At 37.9% G+C, this 16,881-nt stretch overlaps 2 protein-coding genes across 2 annotated transcripts; both read left to right on the top strand.

Annotated features, from left to right (window-relative positions):
- Positions 1-3,816: 3,816 nt before the first annotated feature.
- Positions 3,817-5,143, top strand: LOC108137093 (Krueppel-like factor 9). Its single transcript, XM_017258618.2, has one exon. It carries the CDS (start codon positions 3,927-3,929, stop codon positions 4,842-4,844), a length of 918 nt encoding a protein of 305 aa, XP_017114107.1. The 5' UTR covers positions 3,817-3,926; the 3' UTR covers positions 4,845-5,143.
- Positions 5,144-5,723: 580 nt separating this feature from the next.
- On the top strand, positions 5,724-6,910 carry LOC108137108. The gene has a single exon (XM_017258632.2). The coding sequence runs from the start codon at positions 5,816-5,818 to the stop codon at positions 6,857-6,859; it is 1,044 nt and encodes a 347-aa protein (XP_017114121.1). The 5' UTR covers positions 5,724-5,815; the 3' UTR covers positions 6,860-6,910.
- Positions 6,911-16,881: the final 9,971 nt, after the last annotated feature.

Below are 16,881 nucleotides of genomic sequence, written 5' to 3'. Positions count from 1 at the left end.
TGGCAGCAAACTTTTGACCTGTTGCAAACTGACTTTGAGGCACTGCATCTCCCCCCAGGACTAGCACCCACTTTTCGTCCTTGCTAAAAGTTGGCGGCCAAGTTTGCAGCGCTTGGCTAAATTGCGTAATTAATTGGGAACGCCAAGCTGAGCAGGACAATGCTGGACCCTGGGCCACCAGCGCTATAATTTCCATCAATTAAATTTGCCGAGTTTTGTTGACTGCTTTTGGTGCTTTAAAATAACAAACTTACATTCTTCTTAAGTCTTTTAATCTCTGAAATATATTTGCAAAGAACTGGTGAGTAAGAGAATTCATGATTTGATTTTTTAAAATTAAGAGGCGTGTTATTAACCAACTTAAAATTTTTAGTTTAAAAGTATACAAACTCGTTTAATTTCTTACTAATTATTTGTATTTGTCTATATATATTCTTTTTTAAGTTTTATTGTAATTTTTTGTCAATCGTGTTTTATTTAGGTAAAATAATATAAGTTAATATATAAATAAATTAAATTTCCGTTAGTTAAATATCAACATTTGCCTAACTACTTGTCATTGGTTCCAATTACAATTATATCTTTGCTTGAGTTTCTTTTTGTCCCCAATGAAACTAATCAACTCTTCCGCAATCAAGTAAAATTTAAAACCCACATAGTTTTTGGCGAGCAAAATTGATGCATATAGTAACTAGGTCACTTTACTTTAATCCGCTTTTCTTAAAGAAGCGATTAAAGTTTAGTCATGCTGATATCGATAGTAAGAGCACAGGGATTATAAATTTGACATGTGGCACGCAGAGGAATTCGCATGCTGAGTGGCAGAATTAAATGCCCATAATCACGGCACACAAACTCGAGTCCAAGATACAAGATACAAGTTTTGGTTACAGTCACAGATACCGATTTAATTTGCCACAACAGTAAGCTCTTCTTTATTCGGAGAGCTCGAACTCGTACTCGTAGTCGCAACTCGAAGGCAAAACAAACTTGTTTAATCCAATGAAAACAAGCAGCTCAGCTGCGATTGATAAGGGCAACTCGGTCTAACTGGGCAACCGGATCCCCAACCCGTCTATATTCCTGCACATTCCCTTCTATATCCCCTTCTATGTCCCCGTCTATATCCCCTTCTATATCCTCCGAATTTATCCTGACAACCGCTTAGCTCATTTGACTGCTGCCAGGACAACAATTGTGCACTATCTTTCGTCCGGTTTTTGGCTTTAAGTCTTCGGATTTGCCTCGTAAATACATTACTTTGCTGCCGGCTTCAAAATGTTCAGCTTAAGTGAATGAGTTTTTGGAAGGAGGTTTTGTCTAAACTAAACTGAGGTGACAACATTTTCCCAAGTGCAATTTACAGTAAAATTGTATGCATAATTTCCGTTATGACACTTGCGGTCCGAACACACACACACGCACACATTTGAAGAGTGAAATATATTTGCAGTCAGATGCATAGATAGATGTGGCTACGCATTCCTCTACACTGCCAGAAAAAAATGACCAGCAATTATGGATTTTATTAGGCACTTGCTAAGAAACAAAAGAATAAGATCAGTCATATAAATCTCGTGGGATTATACAAGTATTTAAAAGAATGCCAAGGCCTTCGAGTGGTTTACTTTCTATAAAATCTTAGTATTTAATAAAATATCATATTTGTGTACTCTCGGTAAAAATAATTAATGCCTACTTATGAATTGAATTATTTTTTTAAGTTAGTTAATTAATCTATGGACATAGCAGTTCAATCTGCAGTGTCGTTTGTTCCAGTGCATGTTTATATTTTCTCAAGGATCTGTAAGTAAGTGAAGTAGAAGCTATGAGTAAATACCAGAGCTGCCTGCAGGCAGCATACCAATTTATGTTATCCTTACCACTCCAATCAGGCCACACAAATGAAAATATATAGTGAAATCAGAGTCGCAATACTCGTAATTATAAATTGCCTGAGTCGAAGTCATAGCCAGATCCCACAATCCATTCTCCAGACTCCCGAATTCCCAGACCAGTTGATATCCCTTAAATCCTTTTAATGCCCGCGCACAGCCTTTGATTTTTGCAATATCAATTAGCGTAAAACGCGTAGGCTGCCAAAAACTGGCGAAAGTGGATGGGGATATTACAGCCCATAAGGATTTACAGCTGCTGATTATTTCATTAGGCGAAAGTAAATTTAAACGCCAGCCGCACGTTAAATTTATGTTAATTTTCCAAAGGGCTGCCAGCCAGAAAGGATGCGGAAATGGCCTAGACAAGGCGCTGGAGTGGTGGAATATAAGTGGAACAGACAGCCAGGGAAATAAAGATGTTAACGTCTAAAACGGGCGAAGATAAAAGGGCAATAGATGGCTATTTTCTTAACAAATTGTCATATTTTACAGGTTCCAATTGTGTCAAAGATTTTAAGCAGATTTTACCTAGATTTTACATACATTTTATGCAATAAGAAAACAGACATCAATTATCAAATAAAATAAAAATTAAATATTTTACGCATTATATTAAGTATATTAAGAAGTTTATTTAAAAATAATATAGATGCCCAAGTGCTGTCTCCTGAACTTAATTAATCGTAATTGCCTAAACGTTGTCTGAAAAAATCCCCAAAAATACTATCTGCCTTTTAGAGATGTCCATATGCTGCAAATGGACCGTTGCCAGGCCAAAAAACAGAGACATACTTGCAGATAGATACGTTTCCGTGAATTTAAGTCCATATCTCGTCTCGGCTCACTTGACACACATACTACACACGCACTTGTTGTGTTCGGATTTACTGATCGACGGGAATGGGAATATCCATATCTATATCCATCCTATCCCCCGGGCATATCTAGTTCACCAGTAATGGTCATTAATTAACAACAAATTTGTGTTGATAGTCCGGCGAGCAAAACAAAAACAGAAGAGTGAAGAGAAGGAGAGCGATCAGGTGGCTATAGATTATGGTATATAGCTCTCCGATCGGCCTGACACCGCTTGGCACTCGGTACCCCAATACTCCGATACTTCGATGCCAAGCCGAACCGATTCCGATTCCCATTACCATTACCATTTCTATATTCACACCCGTACCCGGACCCGGACCCGGCCACCAAAATCCCGCACATGTGTCGCCGGTCAATGGCAAACATCTGGCGGAGTCAGATACATATATGTATAGTATAGTATCTCTGGCGAGCCGGACCAATGAAGCCGGCAGCGCATTAGATACGTTCGCCGGCTAATTATTCCCCAGGGGATCCTGGCCACGAATCGGTGGAAGTGAGTGCATCTCGGAGTACTGAGTGCCGAGGGTATGCTGTTTTTTTGGTTAAAAATGTGCGAGCTGGAAAATAAAACACAGCATTTTGTGTTTAAATTTTATAATTTTATAATTTTTTAACACTAATTTTACAACAAGAAAGCTTAATAGGAGTAGAAAAGATCATTGTCAAATTTAAAAGAAATTTTAAATTTTAGAAGAAAGAAACATTTTATTTTATATATATATTTATATTTTTTCCTCCCTAACAATAAATATCATATCTCACAAAACACATATTATATACATTTAATTATTAAAATTTATATGTAATCATATATAATATATATAAAATATATAATATATAAAATATATAATATATAAAATATTAACAGACTTTTAAAATTTATTTGAATTTATTAATTTGTCAGTTAAAAGTTAGCCAACATCAGTATATAATGTTTTTGAAATCCAAGTCGTCTAGTCCCTGAACAAATAATCAAAAATATCAGAACGAGGGCATCTGTGAGTTGAAACCCACAGCGATTATTGCCTAGATCCGATAGCTCTCATCAATTTTTCCGACGTCTGTCACTCAGCCGGAGTAGTGTTGTCCGTGGCTGATATATTATAAATATTTGGACACTCGTCCGCAGTCCGCTCATTTGCGATCATGGACTTCTTTGCGACGGGCGGATTCCAGCAGCTTTACAGCGATCTGGACGAGGAGCCACTGGCCGGCGGCGATGCCCTCCTGAACAATGCCAGTTTGGTGGACTTTGGCTGCTCCTACGCGGATGTGGACACCAACTGTCATCGCCTGGAGGAGTCGGACTACTATGGCATCATCACGCTGGACAGCAATAACAATAACAATGGAGGTGGTGGTGGTGGTGGCATGCATGTCCAGGAGGAAGATCCCTCGCTGTTCATAGACTTCAACGACCTTACCGCCGTTTGTCCGCCGGATTTGAGTGACTGGGAGCAGCGGCTATTGGATAACTACGTGGAGATTCCGGAGCTGGTGGACTTTCTGCCGGAGCGTACACCCCTGTGCACGGACAACTGTGCGGATTTTCTGGAGGAGAGTAGTAGTAATCTGCGGTTGGCGGGACCACCACCCGAGATTTTGGGACCAATGGGCAGTCCAATGAGTCCGATGAGTCCGATGGGTCCGATGAGTCCGGCTGCTCCTCCTGCAACTTCCGCCTTCCAGATGAGTGAAAATTCGGCCGGCGAGCGGGGCTACCTGTGCACCTTTGGCAATTGCGACAAGATCTATGCCAAGCCCGCCCACCTGAAGGCCCATTTGAGAAGGCACTTGGGCGAGAAGCCCTATGTCTGCAGCTGGCCCGACTGCGTTTGGCGATTCTCGCGCTCCGATGAGCTGGCCCGCCACAAACGATCCCATTCGGGTGTCAAACCCTACAAATGTGACTACTGTTCCAAGTGCTTTGCCCGGTCGGATCACCTCACGAAACACCGAAAGGTCCACGAACGGCGACTCTTGGCCGCCTCACGCGCAGGAAGGCTCATTTCCGATGACTTTTATGCCGTGCGACCCGGTCGAAAGCGCAAAAATCAACTATAATTATACATACATACTATTCACAAATGGATAATCGAAAAAAATGCAGCTTTAACTTTTTTTTACTTAGAAAGCTTAACTAGGATAGTCTATTACTATTTTTGGTTTAATATTTAGTCAAATGTAAGCTTGGAAACAAAATGTTCAAGGCTTTTTTTTAATGGAATGGTGATAACAGTCACTCGACTAATACAATTAAAAGAAAAATGCTTACTAGTATGAGAATTAAGTGGAAGGATTATTGTTTTTTTCTGACATAAAAGAAAATATAAAAATCTTAAATAAATGAGATTTTAAAGTAAGCAATGAGTTTTATGGCTGGCGGCAAAAACTATTTTCTTAAATATAATCATTTAACAGTTCAAAGAGAAGTTTAATTTTCTGGCCTTAAATTAATGTTTTTTTTTTTTTGAGGGAAAAATATATAGTTTCTTATCAGCTTCTTGTTTTTTAACCGAATTTTCGCATTTATTCCTAAATGGATTTTATTGTAATATCATTTAATCGGAAGTTAAAGTTTAATTAAATCGGTTTTTTTTGTTGCTTATGGTAATTAAATAATGAAACACATGGATAATTAGTTGATTAAATTTTAAAAAGTATGCAAATGAAATACATCAATAACAAGGGTAAATATTGTTGATTAAATTACAAAAATCATAAATGGATAATAAATGCATTAAAGTGCGCAAAGAAATATGATTAAATAACGAATACGCACAAGCCCAGGGATTAATTTATAGCAAAACAAAAATTGTATTTATCAATATGATGCAATAAGTGAATTTTGCGGCGCAGGATAATTACCAATTTCAGAGAAACAGGATTTCTTTATTACTCTCATTAGTTGCAAAATAGGAGGCCGTGTGATAAATGTAATATTTTTATTTTATAAAGAGAACACAAATAATTTTGGCGACTATTTGACTGTGCAGCTCATCAGGCTTACTGACAACTCCGAACCCGAGCCAAGCATGCCAGCCAAGATCGTTTTGGATAAACTAAGTCGGGTTCCATTGCGATGCCCCCTGGAACAGTGTGCTGCCACCATATCCTGGCTGGACTTGCTCGCCCATGTCAAGGAGCAGCATTATCCAGCCACTGATCAGTTTCATGTGGCTTTCGAGGGAGAGCGCTGCAACCTGGTCTTCGATCCCGTTCGCTTGATCCCGCGCGAAACTATTTGCTTGGGAGTTCTACTTTTTGCAGGCGAACGCGGTGAGGTGGGGAAATTGCCCGGCCAACAGGGTATATGTCACCGAAATCGAGGCTTGAAAGATTCGGGACTGCAAAATATGGAGGATCATCAGCCCGTTTTGATATTGCTGAGAAAGTGTGCCTTCTTCGAGTGGTTAATGCAGGACAAGGATGTACAAAATAACGATGAATTCCAATGGAGTTGCCAGCAGGAGTTTCCGAATCAGCAAAACCCCGAAAGGCCGGAATACCTGGACTTCAAAAGGGAAGAACACCCAACATCCAGTAGGGATTGCCAAAAAACAAAACGGAGTAATGATTGCGGAAATCCCAACACAGGAAAGGTTCGCCTTAAAAGAACGGTATACCAGGACTTTAGAGCTGAAGCGGGTCCAAAATCAAAAAACGAGGATCACTGCAATAGCAACCGAAAGAAGGGCAAAGGTCAGAAAATCGATGAGACCCCTAACCCAATAAAGGATCAAAAAGGGGATACCTCAGACTCTGAAGAGGATCGAAATAAAAAGACCACCGACCCAGAGGACCTGGAAATGTACCTGATTTGGACGCAAAGTGTGCCCAGTGTTCGACCTCTGTACGTTGCCATTACCGTCTATGATAACACCATGTCCGAGGGTCGAAGTGTCCTACGTTTGGTCACCAATTCCGGTAAAGCTCGTCCCGAACTGTTTGACAAGCAATTGCCAAAGGCCCAGCATTCCCTGTGGCTAACTGAAAAAGAAATGCAGCAATTATGCGGCAAACAGCATAAGGTCCATTTAGAAATGATTCTGAACGAGCGATTAGAGGAAACAAAATAAGCAAAGCCTGCTACTACTTCCGCTCAGAAATGATTGAAAAAAATTATATGTTTAAAGATATTAGTTAAAATTTGTTGGAAAATAAAATAAAAATAAAAATAATCCATTCTAAATGAAAAACCGGGTAGCTATAAGATTAATACAAAACAAGAGGGGAACACAAAATGAAGTAAGGCTGGAAGTGGGGTGGTGACAGTCTGATAAAGGTCCTTGGCTAAGGATCTCCCCCCATTCGCGCATCCTTTATGCGCTGTCATATTGCATACTTTACGGCTTTCAGGGCGAGTGCTTTTGTACATTTGAAGTGAATTTACAGCGCAACTTGCTTGTATAATGGCATTTACTTTATGCAAACATCGCCGAGTCGCTGCTCGGCACAGCCTCAAGAAGTCCCGCTGCAGGAATCTGCAGCAATTATTGCCCCACTCATTAAGGCAAGCTGCAATGCCACCCATCACCCGTCACCCAAAAAACCCCCTCCCCAAGGAGAACTCCAGCTTATTCGAAAGTAATTAGCATAAAAATAAATACCACTCATTAAGTCATGTTGTTTTTATCTATTTACTGTTTGATATTTCCAACGTCAGGGTCGTTGTTTTTGTATTTTGTTTTTTGTTTTCCTTTTTACTTTTTACTTTTTATTTTTGTTTTGGTTTTTGTTGGCATTGACGTTGATATCCTGGCCGGGAATTTCCCCCATTTTCACTCTCCAGAAAGTGATAGTCCTGGCGGCAGGACCTCCATTGAGACGACGAGGGGGCAACTAGGGTTATTTGCATAGTTGCAGCCACTGTGGTACTGGCTCAATTAGCCCGGAAGAAATTGAGAAAGTAGCTGCAAGTGAGACCATAAGCACATATTGTTTACCTGATAAAATATATATTGTTTCACAAATAAAAAGCATATTAAAAATATTAAGAGATATTCATTTGATCTGCCATTATATTCTTAATTCTAGGTATATACACATATACATTTGAAGATTTATAATATAATGTGTTTGTGCTAAATTAACTATGAACAATAGTTGAATAAAACTAATTTTAAGCAAATTAGTAATGTAGCACCTATTGATTTTCCCACTTAAAGAAGTATTTAAATCAACTGATTCAATAATATATTTCATTAATATTTTTCATTAAATGCAATTACCGTTGTGTTGAAAAAATTGTAGTTAACACCAATAATTATATTTTGCATACGGTAATGCTTTCATTTGTATGCTTTTTTCTTACCATTTTCCTTTAAAATACAAACAACAAATCCCACACCTAAAACCTTTGATAAACTGTTGCAAATGAATTGCCTTCATATCGCCGCAAAAACCAGAGTTACTTTTTGTGCCATGGACATCGGATAAAATTTCTCCATTATCCAGTAGCCAGTAACCAGTAGTCAGTATCTGTGTCTGCAACTTGCTTGCCGCTGGCTTATGGATAAATTTCCTTTTTGTCGCCGCTCGAGCTGGGAAATTTCGATTGCAATTTTAATTAGATGCCATACACACATCCAGGGAACCAGTGAAAGGGGGAAAAGCGAAAGGCTAGGCGAAGAAAGCAGTGAAAGCATAACTTCTTGTGCGCTCCGTGGGATATATCCGCTGTAATGGAGGTGCAGATATGTCTGTCTGTATATATTATACATATATGTTACACATAGGGTAGCTAATACGTCAATGTGTGTGGGCGAAAGACAAAGCGCGGTGCCGAAGGAGAATTCAATTAAATGTTCATCAAAAACTACAAGAAAAAGTGTTGAGCACCCACACACAGAAGTATCTGTATCTGCTTCAGTATTTGTGTCTGAGAACAAAGGATACGGATAAGGACAATGATGGTGGGGCGAAAAAAAAAATGGTGGTTGGGTAGGGAATCAGGACCTTGATGACGACGACGAAGGCAATGCCTGCAACTGTGGCTCTCTGACTTCGTCTTTAAATGCGGACAGGGGCGCAACTATGGGGGGCTTTTGGGGTTTTAGGTCTTCAAAAAATTTTAACTATCATTACTTACAAAAATCACTGTTAAGCCAAATATTTCACCCCAAACATTTGAATGCAAAGTTTTCACAATTAATAACAATTTTGAAAATATTATGCCAAGCAAAATATTGTCCTTTAAAGATGTAACAAAATTTACAATATTACCATACAAAACAAAGGCTTAAAATATAGCTTAAAAATATTATATTAAATATATAAGCTATACAATATATATGACTTTCTAATTTATTTTTCACTTATTTTGCTAAGTGTAAATATTCCAACAAAAAGTTAATAAATAAAAGCCAAATATGTTCTATCCTAAAACTGAGTTAATAAAAAAACACAAATTCATTGTTGCCCCCTTTTTATTTATTTTCTGACCACGCCTCTGAGAGTATCTGTGTGTCTGCGAACCTGTATCTGTGAGTGTGTGTGCGTTTCTATCTGTGTGTCTGTGACTTGGTTGCTGTAATCAGCAGAAGAAGATGAAGAAGAAGGAGATGTCTGGAGAAGGAAGAGCACAAAAGTTATAAAATACCAGATAGATAGTAATTGCAACAGTTCTGGTTCTGCCTTCCCTTTCTTTACCACCACCTCCCCTCTAATGCCCTCTCTTTCTGTCGCTGTCTGTGTGTGGGTTGTGTAGATGTACGTGTGGCTGGTGAAAATAAGCAGGAAACTGGAAATTACAAATGATACGGAAATAATGCGATATCATGAATCATTTTTACGAGAATCGAGACTTTGATTCTCAGGGGCAAAACGATTGGTAAGGGGATCGGCGATGTATAATATATTTATGTGCGAATGGCGGATATACGTTAACGTTATATCCCCTGAAAGTGCAGGCTGTGTGGTCTCAGCTTGAGTTTGTGTCAACAAATTTGCATTGCATTGGGCGACCAACTGGCGGCGACCACACAAATAATGTCAACAGCATTTCCACTCATCAATAAATGAAATACATAAAAAAAAAAAAAATGTAAGGGGGACAGTTGGGAAAATTCAGGGCGCATCGGGTTCCATTCCGGCTCCTTTCCTTTTGGCGTCCATTTCCCGGGGAAAACGGAAGGCTGAAGGCTGGCATATTTATTTTCCCGCCCCTTTCCCATTGTGCGGCTGTCGCATTCTTGATTTAGCAAATTGACTGCCATGAAAATGCGAAAAACTTGCGGAAAAGTTGCCAGGCGCTTTAAGCGCCCAAGAATTTCGACCAAATTTCTTCGTCCAGGTATTTCCAGGTAGTTAAAGACGAGAGTATAAAAAATGCCAAAGCAACTGGCAAATGGAATGCCATGGCCCGAATCAAAAATAAATTCAACCAAATATGGGTCTTTACTTTACTAAATATTTTCAGAGGATTCTTTTTCTTGTCTTTCCTTCAATATATGTCCTTGCTGTTTATTAATTCTTCGGATCAACTCATCCCCAAAGTTATGCTTTATCAATGCAAAAATGTTCATCATTTGCTAGCCATTTTTTAATGCGAAAAAGTTTTTTAAAAGAATTTAGAATATATATTATTAAATCTAAAATAATAAAATGAAATTATCGAGCAATTTGAATTTAATAGGACAGAGGGAAATTAAATGATTTGTAAACAAGTAGCAGGGAGCTCGTTGAAACTTAAATCGCAGCATAAAACTTGGCCAAAAACTTAAACCCAAGAACCCAAAAGCCAAACTCTCGTCGCAACTCAACTCAACTCAACTCAACCGAACTGAACTCGACTGAACGGAATCTGGAGCTCGGGTCCAGGTCCAGAGATAAAGTCAAATACTTGACAAGTCACAGGTAACAAGTATGAACTTATGAAGCCATCAAGAGTGTGTGTGTGTGTGTGTGATTGTATAGGTGAGGGAGTGAGTGTGGGTGTGTGTTGGTCTTTTGCAAAAGTGCTGCAAAGTTTTCAAATTATTTTTGGTTACATAATTGGAATTGATAACTTTGGCAGCCGGTACATGCTGCTCTCTCTTTCCAACACACACTCTCCATCTCTTTCATATGCTCCTGTTCCCCTATTACTTTTGCCCACGCAGCTCTGCACTTGTATTTGTCAATAACAAGCAATTTAACAATTTTGTACACAGACACATAAAAAGCGAAAAACTGTTGTAAAGTTATCATTCAAACTTGAAAATCAATAAAACTTTTCATACAACTCCACAGTGAGAAAAAAAAGGAGTGGCAAAATAAAGAAAGGGAAAGGGAGGGTAGATGTGTGCGAGGGAGAAGAAAACATACACGTAAGGTAACCTCTGTGCCTATGACATTTATTCTTTGTAACTTACATTTTTCACCAAAAAAATCTCAACAATTTCCCTTTTCCCTTTTGGAGTTTTTTAATTTTCTTTCGCCCACCCGCCCCCTTTTCGCACACCCACCCCCTCATCACCCCATCCCAGCTATCTGCCGTCGACGCCGCTCAAGAAAGTTAATTAAGAAAGTTTGATTTCTTATGGCTAAATAACGCTCCAAAGTTTCACTGACTGACAAATATCGAGCAATAATCAAAAAAAAAAGAGGGAAGAGAATACAAAAAAAAAAAAAATATGAAATTCCTTCCCACAAAATATTTCCTGTTCTCCCCCCTTTTTTTTGGCGATTGATAAGATGGGTTTCCGAATTTTCGGGTGGCGGTCGGGCAATAAAAAGTTTTTTCCCTGGTCCCCTTTGTCTGGCTCTTGGTTACAAACAAATCAACAAATATTTGTTTCTTCGGGTCATATTCCTGACTTTTTCCATATCCAAGGGCATCCACACTTTGACTTTGGGGAAGTTGCAACAGAAAAAGGATTTGCTGCGTTGCCAAAGGAACATACTCTTTTATATCATATACGAATGGAAAATTGCCCATTTTTTATATCTTATGGAAATATGGTTTCAAATATTATGATAATTAAGTAAATCAATTTATATTTAAAAAAAATTAAAATACAAATAACAACAAAAGTGACCCCTTAACATTTTAAAAGAAAAAAATTCAGTTTTTACCATTAGGTCATATCCAATATATAAAGACTCCAGTTAGGGCATTAAAGCATTCAACACTCTCTCTGATATATATACTTTTATGTATTTTATTTTACAATTACAATATTTATTAAGTGTGAAGGCTTTCGGCTTTATGAGCTGTTAAGTGGGCGTCCGATTGGGTTGAGGGTCATAAAGAAATGACTTATGAGCTGTTAACTGGCCCAGACAAAAAGGTCCCGAAAAGCGGAGTCAAAAATTACGGCAATTTACAAAGGCTATATTGATATGGTCACTGATAGGTTCCCAACAGGATTCGCATAGGAATCGCCCCGTCTAATTGGCCGAATTGGTCGAAAACCCCAAAAACCAGGCCGTATTTTGCAGGCAAATTGCTGGCCAAAACCAAAAAATGGCCCCCACATTCATGTTACATGCTACGGAAGTATGAAAGAATATTAAAGAAGCTGCCACTGCGAGCTAAACAACTTAATGACTTCCTGCTAGTTAGGCCTCCATGCACAGCCACAAAACAGCAATAGCAGCCAAAGAACTGCACTGAGAAAAATTTAGACTTTTTTTTGTATATTTTCCAATTGAAATCATTCACGATATTGGTAAAAATTGAAAAATATATTGATTATAATATAATCACATACATATTTAAGAAATATTTAAGTATTAACAGCAATAAAAATAAAATAAAAAAAATACTCAATACCATTTTATACAAAAACATTTATAGATTTAAAAAAAAATGGTACTTTAAATTAATGTTTAAATAATATTAAAAGATTACTCCTCTTAAATTTTTGTTTGTTTCTGTGTAAAGCAACAACGAAACAACGTACTCAAAACTGTCAACAACAACAAGGACAAGGACAGCAACTAAAGACATCTGTGCGAATGAATGTTTCCTTGGGGCTTCCTAGGCCATTATAAAGCTTCACAAGGGGGAGGTACATGCACCGAGAAAAATCTTTATACATTTAAAAAAAAACACATCTATTACAGGATATGTTTGTTAAACGAAAGACGTAAGTTTTTTGAATTTCTAAAATGAAAATAAAATAGAAAATTTTTAAGAAAATGTATCCATGATTAATTTTATAATTAAAATTATATAAACTATTTTTTTTTGTATACAAAATATTACTTTAATATGACTATGTGAACTTTGAATAACTTGAACCTAAAGTGTCATATGACAGCATTTTTAACATTTAAGTTAAAATTTTAACCATTACATATAATTTAATTTATTTTGCTTTATTTTTCTTCGTGTAGCAAAGTTGGTGGGGATGGCTAAAATTTATGTCGCACTTGCGACGCTTTATCTCCGCGGCGAGAGACAAAAAGAGCGAGTACATAAATTTTTAATGCAAATTTCCTTTCTATAATTGTTCATACTTGGACACATTTGCATTTATTAAGCCCGAGCCTAAGGAGCCACGCCTACCGCCTCCCCAACCGCTGGTGGGCCACTTAGTTTTCGTTTATTGTACACTTTTTATGGGGCTCCCCCTCCCGAAAGCTCCGCCCCTGTGAAGGGGAGATATTGCTATTTTGTTAAATTATGTTGAGCATTTTTATGGCAAGATTTGTTTTTTATGGCATCGAGAGTTGCGCTTCCGCACTTCGCCTTTCATTTTTTTTATTTTCAGTGCTTATTTTGCATTATATTGCCGAGGGCTCGTGGGTAGTTTCAAAACATGTTCGAAAATGCAATTCAATTTATGGAACATCTATAACAGTTGTTATGTAGAAGAAATTGTTAATTGTTTAAGTTTATATAATAATTTTGGTTACTATTGAAATACAATTATTGTATATTTTGGCATATAAATACATAAAGCATCCGCTATTCCTATGAATATCAATTAACTAATACATATACTTTAATATTATTGAAAACAAGAGATCTTGTGTTAAACCATTTACATATATTGGTTTGATCAATTTGCCATATATATTTCTTAAATTGTTAATATTTTTTTTGTACTGTTCAAAAGTAAGCAATCTACCCTCGCTGATTTACATTTGTCACACATACCGAAAGCTGGCAAAAAAGAGACAAGGACACTTGACTGTCTCTGTTTTGACGGCATTTCATTTAATAAAATAAAATGAAACGCAAACGACAGACATCTGGTGAAGGGCAGAAGAAAAAAAAACGATGGTGGTTAAATGGGTGGACATGTTAGCAAAAGACCCCACAAAAAAATGCTGTAAAGCTAAGCGAAGTTAAGCAATGACTGAAAAGAGTGAATAAAATAAAGCAAAAACAATTACAAACTTTAAGTGATTGCATTACAGATTAAAGTTTAGAAAGTATATTCAAATTTTTATAAGCATAAATTTAGTAAGATTTTTATCCGTGTAGAATTTGCTGAAATGACATTGACCAAATCAGCAGCACTTTTCTGTTATTAGAAGTTGTAAAAAAAATGCAAACAGCAATTCGGAAAAGGAATTGGGGGCGTGACAGCTCGACTAGGCCCCAAAAATTGTCAATAGCAGTGGCAAATAAGGGGGGGGAGAATCGAGCGAAAGGGCGAAAAGAAATGGAGAGAAAGCCTGTTTTGATACAGGCGAAGACAATAAGAAGCTCCACGATGACAGGACAATATTTGGCAGGCGCAACATGTGATAGACACCCAAACAACAGTGTAGGCGTTCAACATGGACCGATATTCGATATGCTGACAGGCCCCGCCATCAAATTATCCAACTGTCAGCCAGCCAACAACCAACTGAACTGCAGCGCGTTTGAATTAATTAAATTGCACTGTTAACATATTTGATGTAATTAGCTCAACAAATTACTCCGCCGTCGCATAAATAATCAATCGGGTCAATGGGTGTGCGGGTAATATTTTCTAAAATAAAAACGGCTAAACAAATAAATAACAAATTTAGAATGGGGCAAACGGGCATAAGTTAAGTGCGGGCTGTATATCAAAAGTGAAACATGATTTGTGGCAGCAAAAAGTTGCATGCAACTTGCCGGGGTTCTGCCCCTCTTTTTTTCCCCACCCACTATCCATGCCGGTAGTTTTATAATATCGAGCAACATATGTTGGCAATAACGTGCACCACGGGCCCATCCATTTGGTCCAGCCTTGAACCATATACATGGCCATCCCCGCCCCCATTATTGCATAAAGTTTTACTTTTATCATGCTTGCACTACTCTCAGTCTCTTTCGAAAAAAACATTATAAGCAGAAAAAAAACAACATACAAAGAAGCAGCGTAAAGTTCTTAACCAAAAGTACTAGAACAAAAAATCGAATGCGAATGTGGCTCAGAGGGGCACAACAAACTTACACCACTTGCGCAGCTTGTGGCTTGTTTTCCAGCCATTTCTGGCCACGTTTCACGAACTCGAACTCTAGACCTTTTCTTTTTCGACCACTTGGGGAAAAGTTTCGGCCGTCCAGTGTGCCCAGAGCTAAAGTTTGTCGGGCTAAGCACGCTCGTGTGACCATATAAGGCGATTACCACAAACTTTAATTCGTAACGTTAACGCATTAGCCGAAGTGCAGATCTACTTAATACAAAATAAATTGGCCAGCTTCCAATAAATGCAACTAATCAATGTCTTAAGGTTGCCACAACACTGTAGAAACTTCAAATAAATAAAATAAAAACATCTAATACTCGTACAAATAAAACTATTAAGATCAAGTCTTTAAGATAATTTAATTTGTGTGCCCACAATAATGTTTATAAAAGATTATGGCTTAATAAAATAAAGAAACAATTCGTAACCCCATAAACTTTTTTAAACAACTTTTTACTTTATATAATTTTGTTGCATCATTCAGTTTTATCACAGTGCACTGGCCAATCCACATCTCTTTTCATTTTCCAGCTCTTGTCACGCAGCTTTCGGTGGCTTATAGCCAACTGATTCAGCTGGCTCTGTGTCCTTTTTCCACCGGCAATCGGCAGGATCAGGCTGCTTCGCAGCAGGCGGTCTCCTAAGCTCCACCAACTTCCTCTTCTTTTTCCTGCTCAGCGCCACAAAGAAAAACTTTACACAAAGATTATTTAGTTACAAGCTGTGTGTGTGTGGGTGAAATAAGGGAGAAACAAATATCAAAAGCAAAAAAGTTCAGCTTGGGGGCACGAAGGACAATCCATTAAATACCATACTGCCATTAGACAGATTATTTTACAAAATTAGACTGGGATAGCTTAATAAAGATATGAAACAAATAACATTTATATTAAGAAAACAAAGAAAAAAAATTAATAAAATTATATAAAATAAATATAAAGAGACTAAGAGAGACTATTTTACGAACTGACTTCAAATTAAACACAATAAAACTTTTGTGAGTTTTTATGCCGGTTAAAAATAGTTTTATATCAAAACATTTATAAATATTTCGAAGATCTCTAAATTTTAGGTTTAGTTGGCTTATATTTTTTTCTTAGTTACATAAACATTTTAGTTCTTATTCCTGATTTAAAAATATATAATATCCTCCGTTCGTTTCCGTTTATTCAGCCACGTCATTTCCCCCATCGCTTTTGGTATATTGGTGTCAAAGTGCAAGCTGAATTGTTCATTGCCCCCGTTTGCCCCCTTAAAAACCCCCTCCCTTTTCGCCGCCCTTCTGACAGTTCAAACCAGACTCTGACACTGAAGACATTCCACAATTTGTATGACATTCGCAATGACACACTTGGCAAGGGCTGGAAAAAAAAGGGGAAGTCCTTCGATGAGATGCGAGTCAATTGCACATGGGTTTCCATTCAAAGCGATTGTGCTGACGCTTTCTTCAATGGCCTGAAATGAATGCCGAGATCAAAACGCCCCCTTCCCTGCGGAAAAACTGGGAGCTCAAATGGCTGAAACAAAAGGCTAAATGCGCTCACTTTCAGCTGGTCTGTGATGCGGGATCTGCTTATGGCCGCTAACCCGTTCCGATTCCGATTCCGATTCCTAGTACAAGTACCAGTACGAGTACAAGTACGAGTACGAGAACGAGTAGGAATACGAGTGTGGGTCCGATTTCGAATCCGAGTCCAAGTCCGATGTCATTGTTAAAGCC

This window comes from Drosophila elegans, unplaced genomic scaffold (assembly GCF_018152505.1).
Source record: "Drosophila elegans isolate 14027-0461.03 unplaced genomic scaffold, ASM1815250v1 contig_149, whole genome shotgun sequence".
Classification (NCBI taxonomy): Eukaryota; Metazoa; Arthropoda; class Insecta; order Diptera; family Drosophilidae; genus Drosophila; species Drosophila elegans.
This window is presented reverse-complemented; position numbering and strand designations above follow the sequence as displayed.